The 16,459-nt window shown below is 41.3% G+C and overlaps 1 protein-coding gene across 3 annotated transcripts in view; it reads right to left on the bottom strand.

Moving 5' to 3' along the window:
- The window catches only part of GPD2 (glycerol-3-phosphate dehydrogenase 2), a 304,438-nt gene that overhangs the window by 122,776 nt on the left and 165,203 nt on the right, over positions 1 to 16,459 (bottom strand). For all 3 annotated transcript variants that reach the window (XM_089659673.1, XM_089659690.1, XM_089659682.1), the window contains exons 14-15: positions 14,434 to 14,546; positions 3,542 to 3,620 (exon numbers count right to left, since the gene is read on the bottom strand). In XM_089659673.1, the coding sequence (XP_089515799.1) occupies positions 3,542 to 3,620; positions 14,434 to 14,546 (192 nt within the window). The remainder of the gene's footprint in view (positions 1 to 3,541; positions 3,621 to 14,433; positions 14,547 to 16,459) is intronic.

The following is a 16,459-nucleotide window of genomic DNA, read 5'->3' as shown; positions in this document are numbered from 1 at the left end:
TTTATGGGGCCATTATGTTCTGACCTTGCTTTTATACTATTAATATATTTAAACATTTTCTTAAGATTTTTTTTTTTACTGCCTTCCACTATGTGCCTTTTGTAGTCTATTTTAGCTGCTCTGTTTGCATTCTTACACTTCTTATTGCATTCCTTGTTATATTGGAATGCGGACAATGGGGACAGTTCACTAAAGGTTATCGTATGTGTTATGTTGGTAAGGTGATCACATATTGCCTGAGATACTGAAAATGTCAATTTACTGTTACTAGTATGCAGTATTTACCGCAAACAGCAAAAACGCTTGGTAAATACCGCATAAAAAGATCTTAAAGTCAATTCACAGAAGGAAATATAATTAATAATTAAATGCATGCGGTAATCAAGTAGTGCTCGAGGCATGTGGTATGTACTGGTTGTTAAGGAGCAGGCGGCCGTCACATCCTTAACAACCGAGGAATTATCAGCTGGTGTTCCCCGCTGACAGCTGAATGTAAAAAAAAAAAAAAATTGCTGGCAGTTAAAAATTAGGAAGAAAAAGTCCTTCGGGTTTGGTATGGATTTTGAGGGGAACCCCCACATAGTTAGTCTGGCTGACAAAAGACAAAAGTCCATCCAGTTCAACCAAAAAAAAAGTTATAATCCTATACCCACAGTTGATTCAGAGGAAGGCAAAAAAACCCAGCAAAGCATGATCTAATTTGCTCCTGCAGGAAAAAAAATTCCTTCCTGATCTTCCATAAGGCAATCGGATATTCTCTGGATCAACTTTACCTATAAATGCCCAAAAAATCAATTAATTAAAAAATTCCATAGCAAACCCTTATACGAACATGCAGCCCGACAGGTCAGGAATGGGAGGGCAACCAACATGGGGGGAAGGGGGGGTTTTGGGGTGCTCTGCCACAGGTCGATGAATCACATGGGTGTGGGGTCACCTGGTGACATAACTGGGTGGCCCTGCCCCTTAGTTATTTAAGAACTGTCAGGTGGCGAAGCTGTCAGACGGCGGGAGCCTTTTTTTTTGGGGGGGGGGGGTCAGCGGTGTTGGTGGGCATCGTGATTGACAAAAGATTTACACTGGGGGGGGGTTTTATTTAATTTTATTTTAATAAAAATTGCCTCCTGTTTTATTTTCTACTACATTTTTTTTTTGTAAAGGAGTAGAGGTACCATGTACCCCATGGGGGGGGGGGGGGGCAGGATCTGGGAACCCCCTTGTTAAAGGGGGCTTCCAGATTCCAATAAGCCCCCGACACGCAGACCACCACAACCACTGGACAGGGCTGTGGGGAAGAGACCCATGGCACCATCAACATAGGGACAAGGTGCAGTTGGGTGGGAGCCAAACCCCCCCGCTCCAAAGCACCCCCCCACATGTTGGGCTGTTGGCACGTGGCCTGGTATGGTTCAGGGAAGGTGGGGCACTCACTCATCCCCCCTTTTCTGACCTGCTGGGCTTCCTGCTCAAATGAAGGGTTTGGTGTGGATTTTGGGTGGGTCCCAACATCATCTTTTTATTTTGATGTGGGGGTTCCCCTAAAAATCCATATCAATGGGGGGACCCCATGCCATTTGTTTTCTTAATTTTTAATTGCCAGCAATTATTTTTTTTACATTCAGCTGTCAGAGGAAAACCATAGTGACAGCTTATGACTCATTACATTACCGTATATTTTCACTACTAAAATACCGCATGACTAACTCATACAGGATTTTAGTAGCATTTTTTAGTGAATGCCAACAGTTTTTTTAAAACACTATGAGGTATCTAACCGCATACTTGGATCGCTGTAAGATACCACTTTGTGAATTGTCCCCAATGACCTCTCTTCCTTATATTTCTTAAAGGCCATTTTTTTTTCTCTTCGATATGTCTTTTTACACTGCAGTTTAGCCACCCAGGTTTAATCGTATCTCTTTTATATTTCTTGCCCATTGGAATACACTGGAATGTACATTTATTTGATATGTTCCTAAAGTACTGGTATTTTTCCTTAGTGTTCAATGTTTCTAGGATTTAGTCCCATTTGATATCTTGTAGTATTGAGCGCATTTTAGAAAACTTGTCTCTTTTGAAATTTAGCGTTCTTGTATTACCCCTGTATTTCCTTTTCCTATGATTTATGCTGAATGTAATTATCCTGTGATTGCTGGTTTCCAAGTTGTCCCGTATTTCCACATCCACAACCAGATCTGTGTTATTTGTGATTAATAGATCTAGCAGTGCTTTCTTTCTAGTTGGGGCATCCACTAATGAAGTTGTCCTGTAAGAAATTTAAGAACGGATGAGCCTTAGATGAGTGAGCTGTTCCATCCACCCAATCAATATCTAGATTGTTGAAGTCCCCCATTGCCCTGCATCGCTGTCATTTCTATCTGTGATAGGAGATCCAGCTCCACCTCATCCTTTAGGTTTCGGGGCCCGTAGCATACTCCCACTATTATTTCCTGCTTATTTCTTCCCTTTGAAGTTCTACCCACAGGGATTTCACCTCCCCCTTGCCCCATTTGCAATGTCGTGCCTCACGTTCACAAACAAATCATTCTTGATATACAGGCACACCCTTCCTCCTCTTCTACCCTCCCTGTCCGTCCGATACAAAAGAAATACCCCTGGATAATTACCAGCCAGTCACATGAGCTGTCAAACCAGTTTCTGATATTCCCACAATGTCAAAATCCTCCTTGTGCATCAGCAGTTCCAGTTCTTCCATTTTGTTAGCTAGATTTCTAGCATTTATGTACATGCTTCTCAGTTTTATACAGGCCCATATTATTTTCTCCTTAGTTGTTCTGTGGCTGTGATTATGTTTTGCCAACCCACTCCCCCCTGGTTTAGGTATTAAGCTTATACTCCCCCTAATGCCTCCATTAGCACCCTCTGACTTTAGCTTGTTAGACAGGGTCAAGTTGGTTGTTTTGCAGTCTGACTGGTAAGTGTGCTGGGAAATCATTGTTTGCTTGTGATATACATCATTTTAGACCTAACATCACCACTGGGTCATTGTGCTTCACTAGGCAATGCAGGCAGATCAACACTGATGGAAGGGGCTGGCAGAGTGCCATACATAGCTTCTTGAAAACATCACAGCACCCAGTCTCAGTACTCCTCTCAAGAACCCTCAGTCTGATGAAAGTGTGCTGGCTTTTGTCAACAAATATCAAAGATGCCTTAACGGATGAATATCAGTCTGAAGGAGCGAGCATTCCTAGGAAAACAACATTTGTATGCACACTGCCCTAACTAATGCCAACATATGACGCTGAGCCTCCATGATTTGAAGAACTGAAATACACTGAATGAAAGGGGAGCTAGGACAGTTGGGCTGGAGAGAAAAGGGCTAGAAATGGTGCAGAGGAAGTGGAGGGGGATTACAAAGGCCATAGTAGTGGAAGAAGGAAATGGATGGTGAAGACAGGATAGGGGACAGGAAAGGGAGTACAACTGATACTGGAGCATTGGGGAAAGAAGGGAAAACAAGTTGTAGAGGAAGGATGTTATAGAAGACAAATGTGAACACACTAAAAGGCTAAATTACCTCCAACACACGCTGGACATCCAAAATGGTTATAAATCCTTTCTTATCCTTATCAAACTTGTGAAATCGTTTCTTATACCTAGAAGAAATAGAATACCTTACTGACATAAACCATATAAATGACACATTAGATTACAATCCTAAACAACCTCAAAGGCTGTACAGATATACAGATACAGTGGGTATACTTGTGGTCTACGCTATTTTCTCTAAGTTCAGATACTGTTTCTCTCTGCTACTAAACTAATTCCTACTTACACTGTCTTCGCTTGAGAGGTCACAGCATATTGCTATGTTCGTATTCAGGCATCTAGGAGGTAGAATTAAATAACAGTCAAAAAGAAAGCGGAAAACTAAAAATGTTTCAGTGGTTTACTTATAGAAATTTTTTTTTTTTTCGTATTTTGTGCAGCTGCACCTGCACACACCTTATAGCCTAAAGATTATAATGACATTGTTGTGCATGTGTGATCATTTCTGTTTCTCAGAGGTGATCTGCATGGAGGCCTTCAGCAACACAAGTTCAATATGACTTCTTTAACATACCCATATCAGGGAAGTACAGTGCTTGCCAGAGTGCCTCATTCTGCTTGGATGTGGTTTGCGCCACCTTTGTACTAGGATTCGTGGGCAGTAGTTTTTATATGGAGGTGGGACATGGATTATCATACTCCATGCTTGACAAAGAACTCGTTGTGGCACAAAACATGGCTGATTTTATGAAGGATTTTAAAGTGGTTGTAAACCCTTACATATGCCCAGTGAAGTGACTGGTCTCAGGTGATACACAGAGATAAAACAAATCCTCCTACATTAGTTGTACTTGTCTATCTGCAGTTTTCTCTTCTCTATATCCAATCAAAGTGTTGAATTTATAAAGCTTGTATAGCTATCAAAAAAAGGGGCTGGAGAGCTTAAGTTACACTCTGCAGAAGCTCAGTGAGAAGAGCTCTGAAAGCTGATTGGATGGAAGGTGCACACCCCCTTCCACACAGCTGACAGGAACAAAACTGAGACTGTCAATCTATTAAAGATCCCTCCCAGTAACCATTTTTCTCTTGGTGTCAGGAAAACTTGTCAGATGTGATTCATGCTGATAGAGAAGAGGAATTAAGCAGCTGACAGAAATTACACTTAGTGCTCTTAATTGAGAAAAGTACACACTATAGAAGTATATGCTTTGTTCATATTTCAGGTCTAAGGTTTACATCCACTTTAACTTTGTACTGACACATAATTGGGGGGGCGCATGCCTGCCGCTGGAGCACCGCTTCTGCTATGATTAGACACAGCAGAAGTCAATCAACAGGTGCTGGCCAATAGATAAGCGCCGGCACGCGTTGATTGCTAAGGACACTTACATAACGCAACTCAGTGTTAGGTCAACTGCGATCTGCTAGGTATTCAGGGAATAAATTTATTTTAATCAATTGATTTAAATTAATCAGATTACCTAGTAAAAACAGTACACAGTGCACACAAAAACACTGGCTAAACACACCCTTCCCAGCCAGTGTCATTAATACAGTGACAGTGTAGCAGAATACATTTTGGCATAAATTTATGAAGAAATTTGATTTTTAACATTTTTTTATTGGATGTTTTATAGCAGAAAGTAAAAAATATTGTGGGTTTTTTCTTTCTTTTTAATGTCGGTGGTTTTTTTTTCATTTATAGAGCAAAAAATAAACAATGCAGAGGTGATCAAATACCACCAACAGAAAGCTCTATTTATAGTGAATAATTACAAATTTCATTTATGTATGGCGTTGCATGACTGCGCAATTGTCAGCTAAAGTAATGCAGTGCTGTATTGCAAAAAATGGCCTGGTCAGGAAGGGGAGTAAATCTTCCGGAGGGCAAATGGTTAGAGTAGAGCTATAGGCAAAACTTCTTTTTTTCATTTTGGATAGAGTAAAGGAGGGTTATAACTCCTGTCGGGTTTTTTTTTTTTATAATTTCAATAGTTTTTATTGAAGGTTTTTATGACATAACAGGGTATGGGTATATGGTTCATCAGCATACATGGTGATACAGTATAGTATTGAGTATGTTCCCCACCAGTTGGCTGGGGTTGATAGTGGTGTGTATGACATTGATGTGAGAGGTATTCTCGGTTATGATTTGAACCATGTTGAGATGTGTACGTGGTCGGGGAGGGATGTAGAACAGGGAGAAAGGGTAAGGGGGGAGGGGGTAGGTAGGGAAAGGGTGGATGCATCCAGTCTTTAGTGGTCAGGTTAGTTTATAATTGGATGATCAGCATTTTACAGAACAATTTGGTTTTTGTAGCCAGCGAGACCATTGGGGATTAAATATATGTTGGGTGGAGTTGTTAAGGGCGGATCTTTTTTCCATTTCACATTGGAACTTAAGGTCTGTTATCAGTGACGTGAGGGAAGGGATATTAGTAGCGTTCCATAACTTGGTGATATTTATTTTGGCCGCAGATAGTGTATGAATGATAATAGTGTGGGAGTTGTGGGGAAATGTGTCAATTCCAATGTGTAGGAGTGCAAGTGCAGAGTTTGGGGTTATTGAGGTGTTGAATAGCTCAAAAATCAATTGGAAGACGCTGTTCCAGAAGAATCTAAGTGATTTGCAAGATCATAGTATATGTAGTGTTGAGCCTATTTCTCCGCATTGTCTCCAGCAAGAAGAGGATTGTTTTGGGTAGTACAGGGATAATCTAACGGGCATTAGGTACCATTGATGGAGGATTTTTAGGTACGATTCCCAATGAGAACTGCATCGGGAAGATTTATGGGTGATGCTGAAAGCTTTTTCCCATGATTGTGCTGTTATTAGTTGTGAGAGGATTTTTCCCCAATTAGTTAGAGATGTAGTTTGTAGGGTGAATTGTGAGTTTATTATGTATGTGTAGACGATGGAAATACCCTTACCCGGGTATTGAGGTTTAGTGAAGAAATGGTATGCAGTAATAGGGATTTTTGTGAAATGAGGTATATTTTTCATTTGTATACAGTGAGCTACTCTTAGGTAGATGAAATATTCGGTGGTGGGGAGATTAAATTTGATTTGGAGAGATTAAAAAGAATTTATGTTGTGGTCTGTGTAAAGGTCTTTTATGTTATTTAGGCCACGATGTAGTATGTTAATTGGGGTGGGGATGTGTTTAGTGTCTATGAAGTTAGTAGTTAGGAGATCGTACCAGGCTTGTAGAGAGGCTTGGATACATGGATGTTTTAGTTGATAATTGGTTTGGGGTGTTAGCGGTATTAAGAATATGTTTCGGGGTTTGAGCGGGAGAAATGGGAGGGTTTCCATTGTGGACCAGATTTTCTCCTTTGTTGGGTTCCACCAATAGTATATTTGGTCAAGAAGAATTGCGTTATAGTAGGATTTTAGGTGTGGAAGGCCTGCTCCTCCTCTGGATGTTGGGCGTATTAGGAGATTTGTGGTGCATCTGGGTTTAGAGAAGAAGGTGTTGGGGATGGGTATGGGAAGTGTGAGGAATATGTATAGGATTTTGGGCAGTATGTAAATTTTCAAAGTTGCTACTCGTCCTAGTTTGGAAAGTGCTGTGGTATGGAGTGAGGCAATTTCTTGTGGAATGGTTTCGAGTAGCATCTTGTGGTTTGAGGAGTATAATTGATCTGTAGTTGCGGTGAGTTTGATTCCTAAGTAGGGAATATTGTGTTTCTCCCAAGAGAAGGGAAATTGTTTGGCTATTAGTGTTTGAGGTGGTGTGTGGAGATTTAAAAATTGAGGATTAAATTTGCAGTAAGAAACTTTTGAGTAGTTTTGAAGGTGTGTGCGAATTGTTTGGAGGGACTTGTTTGGGTTGGTTACCATTAGTATGATGTCATCTGCGAATAGGCTTATTTTATGTTCTGTGTTGAGATGTTTGATTCCAGTAAATGCTGTGTCATCTCTGAGTTTGGAAGCTAAGGGTTCAATGAGCAATGTAAATATTATGGGGGATAATGGGCAGCCTTGTCTAGTGCCGTTTGTGATGTTGAATGGATCTGATAATGTTCCATCTGTTAGTACTCTGGCTGATGGGTTAGTGTATAGGAATAGGATGGCTGTCAACATCCAGCCTGTTATGCCGAATTTCTGTAGGGTCAATTGCATAAATTGCCAATGTATTCGGTCAAATGCTTTTTCTGCGTCTAAGGATAATAGTAGGGAGGGTTGTTTGGTGAGTTCTAGGTTGTGGAGAAGGGATATAAGTCTTCTAGTTGCGTCGGGTGCTTGGCGGCTTGGGATGAATCCAACTTGGTCTGGATTTATTAATACAGGGAGATAAGGGAGGATTCTTTGGGCTATTATTGTTACATAACGTTTTATGTCTGTGTTGAGTAATGATATTGGTCCATAGTTCTGGACAAGTTGTGGGTTTTTGCCAGGTTTTGGTATAGTCGTAATTATAGATTGTAACATACAGTCAGGTCCATAAATATTGGGACATCGACACAATTCTAACATTTTTGGCTCTATACACCACCACAATGGATTTGAAATGAAACAAACAAGATGTGCTTTAACTGCAGACTGGCAGCTTAAATTTGAGGGTATTTACATCCAAATCAGGTGAACGGTGTAGAAATTACAACAGTTTGCATATGTGCCTCCTACTTGTTAAGGGACCAAAACTAATGGGACAGAATAATGATCATAAACCAAACTTTCACTTTTTAATACTTGGTTGCAAATCCTTTGCAGTCAATTACAGCCTGAAGTCTGGAATGCATAGACATCACCAGACGCTGGGTTTCATCCCTGGTGATGCTCTGCCAGGCCTCTAATGCAAATGTCTTCAGTTCCTGCTTGTTCATGGGGCATTTTCCCTTCAGTTTTGTCTTCAGCAAGTGAAATGCACGCTCAATCGGATTCAGGTCAGGTGATTGACTTGGCCATTGCATAACATTCCACTTCTTTCCCTTAAAAAACTCTTTGGTTGCTTTTGCAGTATGCTTTGGGTCATTGTCCATCTGCACTGTGAAGCGGCGTCCAATGAGTTCTGAAGCATTTGGCTGAATATGAGCAGATAATATTGCCCAAAACACTTCAGAATTCATCCTGCTGCTTTTGTCAGCAGTCACATCATCAATAAATACAAGAGAAGCAGTTCCATTGGCAGCCATACATGCCCACGCCATGACACTACCACCACCATGCTTCACTGATAAGGTGGTATGCTTAGGATCATGAGCAGTTCCTTTCCTTCTCCATACTCTTCTCTTCCCATCACTCTGGTACAAGTTGATCTTGGTCTCATCTGTCCATAGGATGTTGTTCCAGAACTGTGAAGGCTTTTGTAGATGTCGTTTGGCAAACTCTAATCTGGCCTTCCTGTTTTTGAGGCTCACCAATGGTTTAGATCTTGTGGTGAACCCTCTGTATTCACTCTGGTGAAGTCTTCTCTTGATTGTTGACTTTGACACACATACACCTACCTCCTGGAGAGTGTTCTTGATCTGGCCAACTGTTGTGAAGGGTGCTTTCTTCACCAGGGAAAGAATTCTTTGGTCATTCACCACAGTTGTTTTCTGTGGTCTTACGGGTCTTTTGGTGTTGCTGAGCTCACTGGTGCTTTCCTTCTTTTTAAGAATGTTCCAAACAGTTGTTTTGGCCACACCTAATGTTTTTGCTATCTCTCTGATGGGTTTGTTTTGTTTTTTTCAGCCTAATGATGGCTTGCTTCACTGATAGTGACAGCTCTTTGGATCTCATCTTGGGAGTTGACAGCAACAGATTCCAAATGCAAATAGCACACTTGAAATAAACTCTGGACCTTTTATCTGCTCATCGTAATTGGAATAATGAGGGAATAACACACACCTGGCCATGGAACAGCTGAGAAGCCAATTGTCCCATTACTTTTGGTCCCTTAACAAGTGGGAGGCCCATATGCAAACTGTTGTAATTCCTACACCTTTCACCTGATTTGGATGTAAATACCCTCAAATTAAAACTGACAGTCTGCAGTTAAAGCACATCTTGTTCGTTACATTTCAAATCTATTGTGGTGGTGTATAGAGACAAAAATGTTAGAATTGTGTCGATGTCCCAATATTTATGGACCTGACTGTATCTTTGGGAAATGTACCTGTGGAGGCAGCATGATTAAAGAGTTTGGTCAGAAGGGTGAAAAGTCAGGAGCGAATTGTTTATAAAATTTGTTAGTGTAACTATCCATTTCCTGGTGATTTATTAAGTGGGAGTGTTTTAATGGCTTTTTCTATATCTGTAGGAGAGATCGGAGTGGAGATATTAGCGAGTTGAGATGGGGAAAGTTGGGGAAGTTTAGTTGTGTGTAAAAATTGTTGTATGGATGTAAATGTTGGGTGGATAGTATCTGGGTCATTTTTAAGATTATACAAATTTTGGTAGTATTTCGCAAAAGCGTTAGCTATTTCTTGTGGGTTTGTGAGAGAGGTATGAGTAGTTGGGTGTTGGATTGAGGAGATTTTAGATCTCTTCGTTTGATTATTTTAGTTAGTAGGGAATTTGCTTTGTTGCCTAGGGAATAGAATTTTGTCTTCATTTTTTGTAGATTAAGTTCGTATTGGTAAAGTAGGATGGATCTAAGTTTATTTCTGTCTGAGGCGAGGGAAGTAGATGTTGAAGGACGTGGGGATGTTTTATTTCTTCTTTTAGTTTAATTGATGTGAGAAGTTCGTCAATTTTTTGGGTTCTTTGTTTGGTGATGTGGGAGTTTAATTGTATGAGAATACCTCTCATGTACGCTTGTGAGTGGACCATAATGTGGGTATAGAAATTTCAGGTGTGACATTAAGTTCGAAAAACATGTTATGTGCATCCAATATGAGTTTTTTGAGGTCTGGATTCTTCAGTAGTGCTGAATTCAGTCTCCAAATTCGAGGGATCGAAGAATGTTGATTGTTGTCAAGGGTAATGTTGATTGGAGCGTGGTCTGACCATGTTATGGTGCTGATTTTTGAAGAAGTTACATGCTGTAGGGTCAATTTGTCTGTGACGAAAAAGTCAATTCTGGAGTAGGATAGATGGGATGGGAAATAATAGGCGTAATCTTTTTCCGTGCTGTGTTGGCATCACCAAATGTCGTAGAGATCGTTGTTATGCAAACATTTGTTGAAGTTGTGTTTGGGGGAGTGTTTGAGGAAGAGTCCAGAAGTGGGTTGCCGATAATGTTGAAGTCTCCGCCAATGAGAAGTCTGCCTTGTTTTTGGGAGGAGAGGATTGACTGAAGTTTGTTGTAAAATTGGAGTTGGTTGGCATAGACATTGACCAGGGTATATAGAATTTAGTTGATTTTGCAGATCAGGATATGGTAGCGGCCTTGAGGATCTGCTATTTCTGAGATGTGGTGGAATTGGAGAGAGTCTTTTATGGATGTAATGACACCATTCTTTTTCTTGGGATTTGTTGCCATGTATATGGAAGAGAAGTGCTGCATATGGAATTTAGGAATTCTGGTGGAGGCGAAGTTTGTTTCCTGCAGGAAAAGTACGTCAGTATGTAGTGAGTGAGCTTCTTTCATGAGTAGGGACCTCTTATAAGGGGAGTTTAGGCCATGTACGTTTAGGGATGATAGATTAATCATTTTGTTGATTGTTGAATGGTTTTGATGCGTAGAAGAGTCGTTTCTTAGGTTGTTGAGTAAGGCGAGATTTCTGTGGTCGTAGGTAGTGGTCTTCCACGAGTGTGGTAGTGTGGGTTCAGTTTGGTCGCTGGATCTGAAGGTGTTCTTCATTGTGTGTTTGAGGTTTTAGTAGGGAGATGGATTGACTGGTGATGCAAGAGGGGAAGAAGGGTAAAAAAAACTTGTGAAAAACACAAGTAGCATGTGTAGCATGTCTTGCTACTGCGTAACAGAGGTGTATGAACAAGCATGACTCATGAAAGATGTCATGCTGAAAAATAACCTGAGGTCTAGAAATATTCGATGAAAGGCCGTGTGCCAGCAGTTGGTGGTTTGTGGGGCAGTGCCCAGGATAATGGGTATTTGGTGGTGTGAGTAGGTGGTGGGTCAAGAACACTCTGCATCTGTTTGCTGCGTACGATTGGGGGTGGGTTGGTGGGGGTCCACTGGTATGATGTTCCAAGTTTTCAAGAGTTCGATGCCTACTTCTAGAGTTTTGATGGTGTAGATATTTCCGTGGTGTTTGACGGTAAGCTTTGTAGGGAAGCCCCATTGGTAGCCAATTCCATGGTTCCGCAGTGCTTTGGTTATAGTGACGAGTTTTTTGCGGTTAAGGAGTGTGGCTTTAGATAAATCAGCAAATAATTTGACATTTGGATTAGATGCTGGGATTGAAGTAGGATTTCTGGTGGCTGACATTATTTTCTCTTTTACGTGGTAAAAGTGTATGTGCGCCAATATATCCCTGGGTATTGCGGCTGGTAGGAATGATGGCTTGGGTATTCTGTGTGCTCGATCTATGGCAAGCTCCACATCTGTGAGTGAAGGAATGAGGTACTTCATGTACTGTTGGAAATATGGAACTATGGCATCATTGGTGATGGATTCAGGGATACCATGGAATTTAATGTTGTTGCGCCTGGAGCAGTCTTCTAGGTCTGCCAGTTTAAGGTGTATTTGCTCGATATCAGCTTCATGGTCTGCGTGTGCATCAATCAGATCATTATGTGCTGTGAACATTTCTCCCATTTTCTTCTCAATATGGCGAATGTTTTTGTACCGCGTTTGAGATAGTGATGATGTCAGATCATTGTGCAGTGTTTGTCGCAGTGAAAAAAGCATGTTTTTCATGGAGATTTCAGTTATAGGTTGGTCAGACGCAGGAAAGGATTCAATTAAAGATGAAGAAACGTTGTTAGATAGCACATGTGGAAAAGAAGGTTGTCTGTCAGGAATGGAGTCAGTATCCAGTCTGGACCTGGATTTAGCAGGGGTGCTGGTAGTGGGAGACAGGGGAGAAGAGGACTCACCCGGGTCTCCTGGGTACAGTGGTGCCTTGAGCCTGGGTCCCAATGCTGTGTGGAGATGTCTCCCTCATATGTGATGAGGCTGCTTGTCATGCAGCCGGTGCCATCTTGGCAGTAAATGAGCTTCCCTGGCTGTCCCGGAGCTTTGCGGCGACGGGTCATGTGTAGAGGGTTCCGTGACCCTTATCTCTTATGCAGAGTGCTTAATTTCCCCTGGGGTCGGAGTGAGCCGTGTCAGTGCTGGTGGGTGGACGGAGCTCGTCTCACAGAGCGTCCATCCCGAAGCTGGCCGCGCATGAGCCCCTATCAGGTTTTTTTTGCCATTTGTGTCCCACTGGGGAAATTTTCCTTTAGTTCCTGTCCCAGAGCCACAACAGGAAGTGAGAGGAAATCCCAACCCAAAGTTTGGGATTTTCTTTCACTTTTACTCTTGGTGAGAACAGTAAACATGACAAGTAGAGAGGGTGAATCTTCCTAATGGGAACACAAACAGGACTAAAAACCTGAGAGGTGTTCTGATTCTTCTCTACTTTATCCAAAACTGAAAAAAAAGTCTTGCCTTTAATTATACTTTAAAGTGTTACTAAACTCCGGTCCCTGCATTCACTATATCTGACCTCCCACAGTACACAGAACATGGAAATGCAATTATTTTAGTAAATATAAACTGCTAAATACCTTTTCTCATCAGCAGTTAGAGCAGTCTTGTGGCTTCTGTGTCCAGCCCAGGACTAGCTAAAGCTTGTAGGAGGAGTTTTCTTTCTGCTTTAGGAGGATGGAAATCCCCTGACCTCTGTCTGGACAGTGCTGATTGACCCTGTACTGATCACATGCACTCTCGCAAGAAAATAAAACCTCTCTAGCAATATACACCAAACTGAGCATGTGCATGCCCACGGTTCAGTCTGGAAATAAGTGGTGGTCACTTGAAAAAGGGGAGGAGCAGAGAAGAAAGGATCAAACTGCCTTTTTACACAATGCAGAGGATTAACCCCTTAGGTTGCACAGCGAGTATAACAAGCACGCTTTACTGCAAATACAGACTGATTTTAATGTTGTGGGTTTAGTAACACTTTAAGGGCTGGCCCTCCCTAGTTATCCAGCAGGAATGTGGAATGGTAACCCCGTCCTACCAATCCATCATTCCCAAAATACCACCCCCCTTTTCCTTCTTTCCTCTCTTTCCCTTTTTCTCACACACTTGTCTTTTTTCTCCTCCGATCCACTTCCCCTTGTGTTCAACTGTTTTTCTTATTTCAGGAACTCATAGTCCCATCTAGCAGGTTGGTCCATATTTCATGAGAACATGTTTCATGTTTTAGGTAATTAATATTACTCAAATGACTGACTGACCTGTCATTTAGTTTAGGTTCACACCTATGCGTTTTCCGCAGCGTTTTGCGGAAACACACAGAAGTCTATTTCACATGATTTCCTATGGAACAGGGACTTTTAAGTTTTTGGTTTTATAGACTTCAATGAGGACACTGCAGAAAAGCATTTAGTGCTTTTTTTGTGTTTTAATCTGCCTAGCAACAAGGGAAAAAAACAAACCAAAAAACATCAAAAACGCTGCAAAAACACGTGCAAAAATGCAAAACACATTGCAGAAACGGATCAAACGCAAACTGCATAGGTGAGAGCCTAGCCTTAGTGCATTAGATTGATTCTAATGAACCTTATGTGAGCTCTTCCAATGCTTTGCCTGCAAATCTGATAAAATGCTTTAGAGTGGTTGGAGAACATTTATAAGACATGGCTATAAGAAGCATCATATGCATTCCACAGATGTATATTTTGAACTCCTTGTGAAATGGTTTCAACGCAGCTACATCCTTCTAATGTACATTGATGTCGATTTAATCTGAAATATATTGACCAGGAGACTGCAAAAAGCAATTTTCACTAAAGCAAAGATTTGTATTACAAACAGACCGCTACACTGATAAGAAATACGAAGCCACTGCTCTAGTACTGCCCACTCTGCTCACCTGTCCACATCTGAAGGAGACAGATTAATTTCTGATCGATCCGTGAGTTGTTCAGATCGAGCTTTGTATCCCATTTCATAGTAGAGAAACTTCGTTGCAGCTTCTAGTTCTTCCTGCATAGTGATAAAGAAATTCAAGATTGAGAATGTGTCATTTTTCAGCTATAACTCAGTTATTGTACATGCAGCAGATAGTACATAACATAAGAGATCACCCTGTGATTTACCCAAGTGGTAATTAAAAATCATTAAATGCATTTCTAAATACACATAGTATAAGTGCCTAATTTATCTTTATATACGTGCCCTGTAAACCCCATAAAAAGCAGGACTTGTTGCACATTTTATTACTCTGAAGCTCTCAGGGTAACACAGGGAGCTTGCTGACAGGATAATAACACAGTCTTGATTTTTGCAATGTTGTGCTGCTTCCTCATTATCCAATGAGCAAACAGGGGGCACAATATTGTATTACCACAGTGTAAAAAGTGAGGTAACCAAAACAGATGTTTTATGGCAGTAGGGGCCTGGATTACATGACTTTCTGAAGAGCAATAATTCAATTTGTAATTAATTCACATATCACTAGTTCCACTATTTATTTATCTGTCTGGCCACAGCTATCCACCAAATGTCCATTACAATTAATACATACCTCTCTGAGTGAGGCTCGTTCTTCTCCACCACATAGCCTATAATTTAACCCACTAGTTGGGTCTCATTTTCATGTTTGTAACGTTAGTGTAAATTCCTGCTGATGATCTGATGACTTTCAATATGCTATTCCCCAAGCTGATTATTATTTTTATGTTGGCACTTTACACAGCCTGCATAGCGGTTTTGCACTTATGCTTTATACTGTATTTGATTAACCAATCAGGGCGAACCTTTAGGCCTTTTTTCTTATGTTAATATCTGTGCTTCTGGTTCCATAGTTTTTATTGCTGCAACAGAAGGTATAACACAACACTGATTACCTACGCAGGGGAGACTGATGAAAGTCCAGTCAATCATACATGGATGAAAAAAAGCACAACAGACATTTTAACAAAAATAGAAGCCAAGAGACGACCACACGGGTGGAGCTGTCGGTCCACAAATATTTCCTGGGCCCGTAGGCCTGGATGGATGCTTTGTAAACAAAAAAAAACTAAAAAAGTGAAGAGTGGAAGAAAAAGAAGGTGAACCAACAGATGGTCCTAAAAAAAAAGGAAACAGAAGGAGAAGCAGAAAAGTGGAGAAGAGGGGGAAAACAATAGGGTGGGGGTGGGAGGAAGCAAGTCCTGCAGGCTAGGGTAGGAATATCAACCGCTATAAGATGCCCAGACTGGTGGGGTGCAGTGTAGGGAGAGCATACAACCACCAGGGGGTCTGAATTTTCAAACATTTGCGTGTATTGTGCAAGATGCTGGACATCTTCTCATTAACCATCAAGGTGGTCAGAATGTTCCGAACTACTACAAAGGACACTGAGGGTGATTTCCAAGCCCAAGCTCTGGCCCGCTTCGTGGCAATGAATAGGTAAGTGGCAAGTTTCTCTTGATGTGAAAATAGGCCTGGGACAGGGCAATGTAACAATGCCAGTTTCGAGTCCTTTGCAGATTGAAATATGGAATAGTGTGTGAAGGAGGCCAAAAACCTGAGATCAGAACCTAGTTAAATGTGGGCATGACTACCAGGTATGAAGCACATCCCCCCGTTGGCCACAACCTCTGAAACGCCTATCATCATAAGCAATGGTATATTTAGGTTTTGTTCTGCCCTAGGCAACACAAACATTGTGTGCCACCCCAATGAGAGAGAGAGTTTGATGAGTGTGTGTGTATGTATGTATGTATGTATGTATATAAGATATTCATTTTTTTTTCTCTCTCACTCTCCATTTCTCCTAGCAAATACCACCACCTCCCTTACCCCCAAATCCGCATTACACTTCCTAGAAAAAGGTGGAGAGGAAAGAGCCAGGAGGAAGTGTGCTGTGTTGTGTTCTCTGGGCTCTCCCTCCTGTTGTCCATGCAGCACATGAG

Source organism: Staurois parvus, unplaced genomic scaffold (assembly GCF_062004578.1).
Source record: "Staurois parvus isolate SC_StPar_1 unplaced genomic scaffold, SC_StPar_1.0 ptg000031l, whole genome shotgun sequence".
Taxonomy (NCBI): Eukaryota; Metazoa; Chordata; class Amphibia; order Anura; family Ranidae; genus Staurois; species Staurois parvus.
This window is presented reverse-complemented; position numbering and strand designations above follow the sequence as displayed.